Raw genomic sequence first — 11,228 nt, 5'->3', positions numbered from 1 at the left:
GTCCCCAATCATACTACTTATGCAGATTTCTGTCAGTTCTGTGGTCCATTTATTCAGAACATGTTGGAAATGCGAATTGTGAGGTTGGTTGGTGAATATCATGGCAGAATTTTTGTTGTTGTAGGGAAGGATTTCACCTTATGCTTTCCACTGATGATCTAGTCTGTCTGGGGTAATGCAGGACTGAAGGATTGGAAGATCGCTACAGTGTGTTAATCAGGCTTGATGATCAAAAAAATGCAGATTATGTTTACAAGCTGTACAATGGAAAGTGTTTTTCATCACTTGAGGTGATATCTCTCTCTCTCTCTCTGGATGTATATTCCTGTACCGTGCTCTATACCCTTAAACTCTTTATCTCCTTGTATGCAGGAGGAAACGTGCCGCATGTTCTTCACTGTAGATATGCAATATACTGGGTCAATTGAACACTCACAGCCTTCCTCGGCAAGCTCTACAGAGCTGCCTAATTGTCCAGTTTGTCTTGGTACACTTTTTCGAACTTCCATTTGGGACAAAATTAATTTATTTTCATGGATAAAATGTAGATATTAAATATTTACTTACAATGCGTGGAAGGGGGAGGGGGTGAGTTGGCATCCAAAATCTTAAGATTTGTAATTTATGTAATCTGAAAATTTCATAGCTCTATGGGTTTGTGAATGATATGGCTAATCTCTGAAGCTATTATTTCCAACTATGGTTTACACCACCTGTCAATGGTTGCAGAGAGACTAGACCAAGATACTGCTGGAATTAAATCATAAAAATGATATTTCATTGATCAAATCAAAGGTCGGGCAGCCTCTTGCCGCTATTTTCGAAACAGCCTCTTGCCGCTATTTTCGAGGAATAAGGATCATGTGCGGATAGGAATAAGGGCCACGTGTATCATCCGAACTGACACAAGAAGAGGTAGTACGGGAAATGTGTGAGCGAAGGAGCACTGGATTGGAGTGCGTAGCAGAGGATTACATCTGAAGCAGGTGTGGGATGTATTTAAGGGGGGACCACTCTCTCATTCGGCATGTTAGTTGTGTGATTGTTCATTGGACTGAGGATCCGGGATCCATAGCATTCTATCGTTCTCTTTGTCGTGTTCATTCCTTTGTCATTTACTTGTACTTATCGCATTGTTCTTAAGATCTCATTATTAATCTACTTTGGTGATTGTCTTGTTTCATTGCTGTGTTCTATTGCTTATTGTGTTGTTGGTGGTTGTGTCAATTGGTTGCAGAGAGACTAGACCAAGAGGCTGCTCGAAAATGACACCGTCTGGGGTAACTCATAAAAATGATATTTCATTGATCAAATCAAAATTCAATAATTGAAATCCTAAAATTATGATTTATTATACACGATAATATGCATAATATTATAACAAAAGGTTTCGACTACTCGTTGCCAAATCTCGCTCAAATGTGATAGATTAAATTTTCTTGGAGTTGGCTGTGGGCGATAGCATCGTGCGCCAATGCCCGACAATGTATGTGCTCGCGGAATGCTGTCGGCGCACCCTAGCATCGGGGACTGCTTACGGTGGAGCTGACGGGGGTATTATCGTCGAACTAATTTGCCACAGCCGGCCCTTCGTATTCAATTATCATGTTGTTTATGATAACACACGCAAAAATGATGTAAGCGAGGTTTTGCATATACCACATACAGCATTGACAATCATGAACCGTACTTGAAGAACCTCGGACACTCTTTCCACATATTTTCGAGCAGCCTCTTGCCGCTACGCAAAAAGAATTTGTTTAGTGTCTTGCGGCATGTTGAGCGTCTTCACGAAGGTTGGGCCATTTCAGATAGATACCATCGAGGAGATAGTACCTCATGTTGTATTGTCGGTCGTTAGACGTGAAGGCTATTATCAGTGCTCTACCATCTAAAACCTAGTTGAAGATATCAGATTTGTTCAGTACATTGCTATCCGGGTACTCTAAAATACACATGTCAAATTCATAGGCGATAGTCGCCAACCGCCTCTACACAATGTGGGTGCCTTTGTGGTCGCTTATGTACGCCCCCATGCTGCGGGGGCAATTCTTCCATTGCCAGTGCATGCAGTTAATGCTTCCAAGCATCCTGGGGAAGTCCTTACGTCCTTCGTGAAGAGCAATCGTAGGTGGTGGGTATCTGAAGGTATTCCTCGCGGCCAATGGTTTCCACAACATGTAAGTAATCGTGGATCAGATCCGACGTTTGCCTAATAGCAAACTGTCATATTGCAGACGTACACTTGCAGTGTACTAAGACTCAGCCGACCGGTGCAGCCGGCATGTTCTTGGAAGAACTTGTCACGAGCTGCCAATGTATTTGCGATTAGTAAGTCTTGGCACATGCCGAAACAACGTCGGGAGTATTCCTCTCCCCACCTTGGTTGCACGCAAAAATAATCCCAAATGAGCCTTTGGGTGGCTTCTTCCCGATCACAATGGATGCAACATCAGGTTTGTGGCGGTATGGTTGTCGTAACTGATGTTGTTCTCACTATGTTTGCGCAATCAGCCTATTAGCCTTACTTGAATTGAGAATGCAAATGAATATTTTTAAGATATAATCATTTTGTGTCAGCCTAAGTAAGACATTTCTATTTGGTACAAGAATTAAGGTAGCGGTGTACAATGATTTAATTTGTAGTAATATTCCCCTCGTCTCACTCTATGTGGAGCAATCCTCTTTCCTGCACAGAATTTTATATAGTGTTATTTTGTGAGTTAAGTGACGAGAATAAAGTAAGACAAGGGGAAAAAGAAAAGAGAGTGATGTTTCCATTTCTAGAAATATGTCATTTAAAGTGAACATCCCAAAAAATAAAATGTGTCACTTAGAGTGCGACAGAGCGAGTATTAAAATAGGGGAAATAATAAAGTACGAATAATAAAGAGACTGTAAAGTAGAATAAAGTAAAAAAGAGAGTAAAGTAGAAGAGATAAAAAGATAAAAGTATACGAGAGAAGAAAGTTAATTATTGTAAAAAAGGAAATGCCTCTCATTTAGACCAGGACATCCAAAGAAGAATACGTCTCATTTAGATGGGACGGAGAGAGTAGTTCTTTTTATGCGAGAAAACGAGTGATGAATGAGACATTCATAGATAATTTGTGATGAACTGGAAGTTGAAAAAAAAGGAAGAGAAAGAATAAAAAAGTACTCCCTCCGTCCCACAAAGATTGTCCCATTTTTCCATTTCCGTCTGTCCCACAAAGTTTATCACATTTCACTTTTTACCATTTTTAGTAGTGGACCCTCTATTCCACTAACTCATTCTTACTCATACTTTATTATAAAACTAAAAGTAGGACACACATTCCACTAACTTTTTTAACTCATTTTTCATTACATTTCTTAAAACCCGTGTCCGATCAAAGTGAGACAATCTTTGTGGGACGGAGAGAGTATAATATTTTGATAAGTGGAAAATTTTCATTATCTGTTTGTATCTTTTTTTAAAAAAAAATCAAATTTCCAAATGCCACAAGCAAAGCCCACTTGAAGGGTGTGACCACGAGAGCGCCAGATGGCGGGGCGTGTGTACCGCCAATTGGGGCTCCTCCCGTCAGCTCAGGCAGGCCCTTGGGATGGGAGCTCCGCGGCGGCAACCCGTCACCGTCTCCTCCCACGGGATGGGATAATCTCCAACGGGCTGATCTTTGCGGATGCTCTTACACATCCCTTTTTATTACTCCAGAAATTATCAAGATACAACTAGTTAACACATCACTTATTATTAGAATTTATCAACATACAACTAGTATTTAACAAAGTCAGCCGCGCATGAATACATCCATCCCCAATGCAATGTTTGTGGACTATTTGTCTCGCCTATATTCACTATATAATAAATACTCCCTCCGTCTATGATTAAGAGTCCCAATTCTAAATGGCACAGGTTTTAAGAAATGTTAAGAAAAGTGGGTGAAGAAAGTTAGTTGAATAGAGGTCCCACTTGTATATATTAGTTTTAAATGATATGTGAGTGGAATGAGTTAGTGGAATGTGAAGTCTCTTTACCATTTATGGTAATTATGAACCGGGACTCTTATTCGTGGACGGACCAAAATGGAAAAACGGGACTCTTATTCGTGGACGGAGGGAGTAGGACTTAGTTATGTGCACAAAAATGATTTCTCTTGAACAGAACAAGAAGCCGCCTCCATTTCATCACTTCTTTTTTCTTCGACTATTCGCCTTTTTAGTCCCTCTGCTGCCACCTTCACAAGACGTCTCTGCAACTACTGCCTCAGTGTTGCTATCAGTTGGCTCATCATAAGTAGCTGAATGTTGCTCTGAATTCTGAGTTTCAAGGCATGCCATCAAGCTTTGCAACTGCATGTACATAAGCAACCAAGTCTCACCATTAAGTACTTTACTCTTCTTTTTCTTTTTCTTTTTCTTTTTCTTTTTCTTTTTCTTTTTCTTTTTCTTTTATTGAGAAGATTAAAGCTACGGAAAAAGAAAAAGAAAGAAGCATACCTGCTTCTCCAACTCTTCAATCCTTTTGTCCTTTACTAGCAAAAGTTTCTTCTCCCTGATACAGATTTTTCTTTTTTAGAAAACTACATGAACAGAAAATAAAAACAAACATGTTCCCTTGTAACCATCTAATAACAAAAGGCTCTAGGTAAGAATTTAGATGGTCGTCTTTGTAGGAAAAACTGGGACTATATGGTCCTTCTCAAAAAAATAGCGCCTTTAGGTGGTGACATACTACCATTTTATGGAACTTTTGTAAATCAACATTAATCACCAATCCCTAGCAAGTCTAACAAAGTTGCAGAGGAGGTGGATAATGGTGAAGGCTACAAATGACCAGTTTATAAGTGGAACTAGTCTTTCTAGATTAGTTGCAACATTAGAATCATGATATAAATCAAGTGATTATTCAAGCAAGCAAATAGGGTGAGAGTGCTTTTCTTAAGTCCATTTGAAGGAAGAACGGCATGACTCATGAATAGACCAAAATGCAGGTATATCGTTTACCAAAAAACAGGTAAAACATTTTTGCCGTATATCATGCATTGCATGAAGAAAAATGTTACCTTTCTTCGGTATCTTCTATCTTAGATTCCCAAATGCTTTGGTTCCTTAGAAGATTGTCATTGATCTAAACGAGGAAAATCACAATGAGTAAGATGACAAGTGATGTAAACGAACAAGTCGTGTACTTTTGCTTATTTTGATGTCATCAATCTAAAAAACTGCACTAGATACACAAGGATAGATGTGAAAATTACCCACCTCATCAAGAAATCTCTTTTGCTCAATGCCCTTATCAAGCTTCTTTTGCAATTTCAGCAGTTTTGGGTTTTCACTCAAAGCCTTTTCAATAGCTAAGGAAGATTCTCTTTCAGTGTCTTCTTCAACTTCTTGCAATAAGGACTCAAAATACTGAACCAAGGAGGATAGAGTTCGAAGTGTGAGTGGATATGCAATTTCCCAGAAAGAAAAACAGTAAACGGGATGGTACAGATCAAAAATACTGTTCTGCAGTGCTAAATCAGTAAATCCATGAATGCACACCTGATCTAGTAAATCAAATTTTGCTTAGAAGGTAGGAGATGGCTCACTTTTTTCTGGCTTTCAAGTTGAGAAGTAAGAAGCTCATTGTACTCATTCTTTATCTGCGTAATGAATAATATTGTCAAATAGACAACATACAGACTAAATATGAGTATAAATATAAAGTTATAGAAGTTGTAAAAGTTACATATTCAACTTCATCACCCAATGAGTCATTATGCCCCGTAGACTCACTCAAACCATCGGAATGCCTCACACAGTGGTGATTTAACTCAACCAATTTTCCATCGGTTTTAGATTGTATCAATCGGTGAACATAGTTGTCACCAGCATAGTCCCAAACACGTTGTGTTTCCAGTTCAAGGGAATAGCAGTGTTCAGTTTCTTTCCAGTGACCAATAGCATGACCTTCCCTATACCTAAAACACAATGAGAAGCATTAAAAAAAACATCAATTGGCTTTGTTCAAGACTCAAGAGTCATAAAACAATATTTGGATACAGTAAGATATAGTCTCAATGGAAAACAGATACTGTACCTTCCACAGCCAACAGAACCACATATAAGACACATCCAAAGATTTTCTGAAGTTTGACAAACATAACAAACAGATTTCTCAGGCTGTTGCTGGCAGTACCGGCATACCTATTCAAGTTATAATCAGTGACGTTAGTCTATATCCAATTTGAAAGGCGCCTATACCTTAAAAAGTAAAAGCACATGATAGTAATGTAGCTAAGCAGCAGCAGCAGATTGAATGTGATTAGCACCGCATAGTAAAGTAGAGTAGACTATCCCCCATATACCGAGTTACATGCTTATTGTGTCCACTCAGACTAGGTTAATTAAGAAAGCAGATTATTTAATTTACGGATCTAATAATGCTTTGAATTGTAATGTTTCATCCCCTTGGGTACAAATTTGTCTTAAACTTGACTCGGCTCACACATGTATGCCCAAGGGAAAAAATAATCATGAACAATCATAAATCATATAATTTCAGCACCCACCGGGCAAGAAGAATCGGTCCATTTAGACATACAAGAGCAGTGAAAGGAGTGATTGCAGATTGTAGTGAGAATTCCAGCAGTATCTTGGTCTAGTCTCTCTGCAACCATTGACAGGTGGTGTAAACCATAGTTGGAAATAACAGCTTCAGAGATTAGCCATATCATTCACAAACCCATAGAGCTATGAAATTTTCAGATTACACAAATTACAAATCTTAAGATTTTGGATGCCAACTCACCCCCTCCCCCTTCCACACATTGTAAGTAAATATTTAATATCTACATTTTATCCATGAAAATAAATTAATTTTGTCCCAAATGGAAGTTCGAAAAAGTGTACCAAGACAAACTGGACAATTAGGCAGCTCTGTAGAGCTTGCCGAGGAAGGCTGTGAGTGCTCAATTGACCCAGTATATTGTATATCTACAGTGAAGAACATGCGGCACGTTTCCTCCTGCATACAAGGAGATAAAGAGTTTAAGGGTATAGAGCACGGTACAGGAATATACATCCAGAGAGAGAGAGAGAGAGATCACCTCAAGTGATGAAAAACACTTTCCATTGTACAGCTTGTAAAAATAATCTGCATTTTTTTGATCATCAAGCCTGATTAACACACTGTAGCGATCTTCCAATCCTTCTGTCCTGCATTACCCCAGACATACTAGATCATCAGTGGAAAGCATAAGGAGAAATCCTTCCCTACAACAACAAAAATTCTGCCATGATATTCACCAACCAACCTCACAATTCGCATTTCCAACATGTTCTGAATAAATGGACCACAGAACTGACAGAAATCTGCATAAGTAGTATGATTGGGGACCCCGAGTACACAAATAAGAGGATTTCTCTCAATCTGAAAGGCATTAAAAAGTTATGTATAGCCGCATAACATGTAAATAACCAAAGAGAAAAAAAAATGAGGTACAGAAAGACACATCAATAAATTGCCAAACCTAAATTATTGTCATGAACAGAGCATCATGCACACAACAAAGCGGCATATATCTGTTTTATCTTCTCGCAATATCCATTCAAGAATTGCACGTTAAAAAGTGTGTTGTATGCAACATTGGCATAGGCAGTATCTAGAGGAATAAGGATCATGTGCGGATAGGAATAAGGGCCACGTGTATCATCCGAACTGACACAAGAAGAGGTAGTACGGGAAATGTGTGAGCGAAGGAGCAGGGGATTGGAGTGCGTAGCAGAGGATTACATCTGAAGCAGGTGTGGGATGTATTTAAGGGGGGACCACTCTCTCATTCGGCATGTTAGTTGTGTGATTGTTCATTGGACTGAGGATCCGGGATCCATAGCATTCTATCGTTCTCTTTGTCGTGTTCATTCCGTTGTCATTTACTTTTACTTATCGCATTGTTCTTAAGATCTCATTATTAATCTACTTTGGTGATTGTCTTGTTTCATTGCTGTGTTCTATTGCTTATTGTGTTGTTGGTGGTTGTGTCAATTGGGGTTTGAGCCGCGATCCTAGCTGAATTGAGCTCGAATCGTAACAAAGTGTCTTTTTCTATGAATTCAACATAAGGTTGGTCTGTAATTACGACTGCAGTTTCAAAGAGAAAACTACATAAATGGAGGACTAACAATCCGCTAAACAACCCCCCTCTACAATCCGTCCATACCTATTTTCCTTACCACTCCACATAATCATATTTATAATCTATAGCAGTAGAAATTCGGTCAAAAACTCTCTCTAAAATGCAAGAACAATAAGATCAAAACTCAATTTTCAGCAGACTAGGCAACGACTGGATCTAAATTGACCTCTCATAAAGATTACAGACTTCAGTTGAATAATCAAGTGTGTTTACCGGAAGTTGGTCGGATGATGCGTCGTTTCTGAAGAGATGCATAACGCCTGTGATCTCTTCGATTCTAGGGTTTCCGGAAGAGAAATTCAACGCCTGAGCAGTTGCAGACCCGGAGGGATCTCCTATAAAGTCCACATCTTCAATCGGACGGAACAAATCCTCCGCCGGAGCTCCGGCGGCGGCGCTAGAACTTGTCGAAGTATTTTCCAGCATGTTGTGCTGAAGTAACAGGAGTTGAAGAGATTGCCTCTTCCAATTTTGGAACGATAGGATTACAATTTACAGAAATGAGTCTGGTAAACTTGCTCAATTTCAATTTCAATTTTCTTTCAAATTATAGGGATTAAATTTAAAATATCCGTAATAAGGATAATTAAATCAAATCAAATCAAATCAAATCAAATCAAAATATTAAATTTATTTTGAAAATTTAGAGGAATAGGGTTATTAGCCCGTAAATATAGTATAAACTTACACTTTTTCCTGCTTTTCCCCGAACTTTTTTTTTTTTAATATAAATACATGAACTTTGAATTTTTTTTATTTTTCCATCAATGAAGAATTCCGATTAAATTGAAGTTGATGTGGAAATACATATTATTTTATTATCTATGTGCCCAAAATATAGAATAAATAAAATCTCACTTGGATAATAATAAAACCCTTCAAATTATCTATGTGGCAAATTAGGTTAGTTTTCAAATAAACTTTATTAAACCGAAATCATTCAAAAACCAGAATTATACTACTGATATTTAAACTTTTATTGAAATAATTTATTTCTCAAATAATATTGTGTTTGAATATGTATAGCCTAATACTCTTTCTGTCCCATTAAAAATGAAACGTTTTCCTTTTTTTAACTCACAAAACAATACTATATATAATCTCGTGTCGATTCTCAAATGTTTCATTTTAAGTGGGACGGAGGGAGTCGTCCCCCATTAATTATCCACTTTACTTTTATTATAAATGGTAAGTAGACCCTACATTCCACTAATTCATTTCACTCACATTCTACTAACTCATATTCTACTAACTTTTTCAACTACTTTTGCCTGAATCAAAGTGGACAATTATAGTAAAGTAAGTGTGACTTTAAAAAAATAGAGTGAACTACATCAAAAGTCTCTGACCTTTCCAGTTGTGACACTGGTCCCTCAGAAATAAAAATATGTCCGGAAGTCTCTAACCTTAAACATAATCACGTATCTTGTTTTTGTAGCCAATTTTTGGACCAAAATACCCAAATGCCTTGAAGGGCATTTAAGTCAAAGTACCAGCAACCTGCAGACCTACTCTACACACACCTACACTGACTTGCAGACCTCAAATCATATTCGATACGTATTTCCCAAGCTGTATGATTTCCCTCGCTATATTTCAAGGGTTTTGCTTCAATTCATTTCTCTTCTCTTACTTTCTCTTATTTTTTTTCTCTCACTTCAATTCATTCTCTCATTTTGGCGCCTGAGGATCCATTCATACAAGAGTCTTCAAAGAGGGAGGGTTTACAGAAAGTGAGTGTTTAGACGGGTGTGGGATTGAAGAAGAATGAAGTTATTAGAGCATCCACAATAGGGTGGACACTTTGGCCGGACACTTTTACGTTTTTTGTCCATAGCCACTTTTTATTTGTCCACGGCCACAAAAAAAAGTTTCCGCAGCAATAGTGGACACTTTTTTTTAGCCACATTTCACTTTATTTATTTGTTGTATATTTTAATTCATTTACAATTAAAAATATCGGACTAAATATAATTAGATAAAAACGGCTAATAAAACAAATTAAAATTGAAAACTAAATTTTCGTCGGATTAAAGTAAGGGGAAAATTACAACGAAAATTTGATCTACGGAAAATCACACATGACGCTACGCCGCCTCCCCTACGTGCCCAGACCTCTTCAATCAAATCGACCTGGAGTTGGTCATGTGTTGTGCTCCTGCGTATATCAGCGAAACGTTGGATCAGATATTCATTACTACGTGGTACACCCATCTGTATCGGCGCGGAGGCAACGCCGTGACTTGTACTTGCACCATCTTCCGGTGCCCAACGTTCTGCAGCAAATTCTTCATCTTCTATTATCATATTGTGCAATATGATACATGCTAACATAATATTCGCGACATCATCTTCGTGCCAAACTCGTGTCGGGCAGCGTATAATGGCCCATCGCGCTTGGAGCACACCAAAAGCTCGCTCAACATCTTTCCTAGCGGCCTCTTGTTTTCGCGCAAAATATTGTCTCCTCGCTTCAGCCGGTTGGCGAAGTGTCTTGAAGAATACGGGCCAACGAGGGTATATTCCATCTACCAAATAGTATCCCCTGCGATACTGCGTGCCGTTTGCTACGAAACTGATCTCTGGACCCTCTCCCCGACACTCATCATTGAAGAGAGGCGACGACTGCAGAACGTTGATGTCGTTGTTCGGACCTACAACACCGAAATACGCATGCCAGATCCGCAAACGGTAGTCAGCAACGGCTTCCAGGATCATCGAAGGATGTTTGCTTTTGAAACCAGTAGTGAACTGGCCTTTCCACGCCACCGGGTAGTTTTTCCACTCCTAATGCATGCAATCAATGCTGCCCATCATCCCTGGGAAACTGTGCACCGTGCATATCTAGCAGTCTCTGGCACTCATCGAGGTTGGCTTTCGTAGGAACTCCGGACCAAAGACTTCCCGCATGCCCTTACAAAACTGTCGGAGCACCTCAAGACTAGTCGTCTTACCCATCTGTAGGTATTCGTCGAACATATCAGCCGGTCCGGCATAGGCAAGCTGCCTTATTGCAGAGGTGCATTTCTGAAAAGTAGACAGTCCGATCCGGCCAGTGCAACA

At 38.9% G+C, this 11,228-nt stretch overlaps 2 protein-coding genes across 3 annotated transcripts; one reads left to right on the top strand and one right to left on the bottom strand.

The window, feature by feature from the left end:
• On the top strand, positions 1-1,183 carry LOC125196605 (BRAP2 RING ZnF UBP domain-containing protein 2-like). 2 transcript variants are annotated; one of them, XR_007171911.1, is made up of 4 exons: positions 1-83; positions 163-290; positions 373-487; positions 730-1,183. XR_007171911.1 is itself a non-coding variant. In XM_048095193.1 (4 exons), exons 1-4 carry the CDS (start codon positions 61-63, stop codon positions 765-767), a joined length of 285 nt encoding a protein of 94 aa, XP_047951150.1. In that variant the 5' UTR covers positions 7-60; the 3' UTR covers positions 768-1,183. The 2 variants fall into 2 exon arrangements, 1 of the variants encoding a protein (XP_047951150.1); XM_048095193.1 differs by having other exon boundaries at positions 7-83; positions 182-290.
• Positions 1,184-3,715: 2,532 nt separating this feature from the next.
• LOC125191855 (BRAP2 RING ZnF UBP domain-containing protein 2-like) lies at positions 3,716-8,703 on the bottom strand. Its single transcript, XM_048089283.1, has 12 exons — positions 8,379-8,703; positions 7,284-7,399; positions 7,077-7,185; positions 6,880-6,994; positions 6,540-6,637; positions 6,068-6,174; positions 5,717-5,948; positions 5,577-5,630; positions 5,248-5,397; positions 5,049-5,113; positions 4,483-4,537; positions 3,716-4,335 (listed from the first exon to the last, which is right to left on the bottom strand). The coding sequence occupies exons 1-12, from the start codon at positions 8,589-8,591 to the stop codon at positions 4,171-4,173; spliced, it is 1,479 nt and encodes a 492-aa protein (XP_047945240.1). The 5' UTR covers positions 8,592-8,703; the 3' UTR covers positions 3,716-4,170.
• Between the last annotated feature and the right edge of the window lie 2,525 nt (positions 8,704-11,228).

This window comes from Salvia hispanica, chromosome 6 (genome assembly GCF_023119035.1).
Source record: "Salvia hispanica cultivar TCC Black 2014 chromosome 6, UniMelb_Shisp_WGS_1.0, whole genome shotgun sequence".
Lineage (NCBI taxonomy): Eukaryota > Viridiplantae > Streptophyta > Magnoliopsida > Lamiales > Lamiaceae > Salvia > Salvia hispanica.
This window is presented reverse-complemented; position numbering and strand designations above follow the sequence as displayed.

Excerpts from the sequence above, each read along its gene's own strand:
- LOC125196605 (XM_048095193.1), top strand. The coding sequence starts at position 61 with ATGTTGGAAATGCGAATTGTGAG. Across the intron at positions 84-181 it reads TTGGAAATGCGAATTGTGAG|GACTGAAGGATTGGAAGATC; the intron begins GTTGGTTGGTGA and ends GGGGTAATGCAG. Across the intron at positions 291-372 it reads AGTGTTTTTCATCACTTGAG|GAGGAAACGTGCCGCATGTT; the intron begins GTGATATCTCTC and ends CCTTGTATGCAG.
- LOC125191855 (XM_048089283.1), bottom strand. The coding sequence starts at position 8,591 with ATGCTGGAAAATACTTCGACAAGTTCTAGCGCCGCCGCCGGAGCTCCG. Across the intron at positions 6,175-6,539 it reads GGACCGATTCTTCTTGCCCG|GTATGCCGGTACTGCCAGCA; the intron begins GTGGGTGCTGAA and ends TAACTTGAATAG. Across the intron at positions 4,538-5,048 it reads ATAGAAGATACCGAAGAAAG|GGAGAAGAAACTTTTGCTAG; the intron begins GTAACATTTTTC and ends AATCTGTATCAG.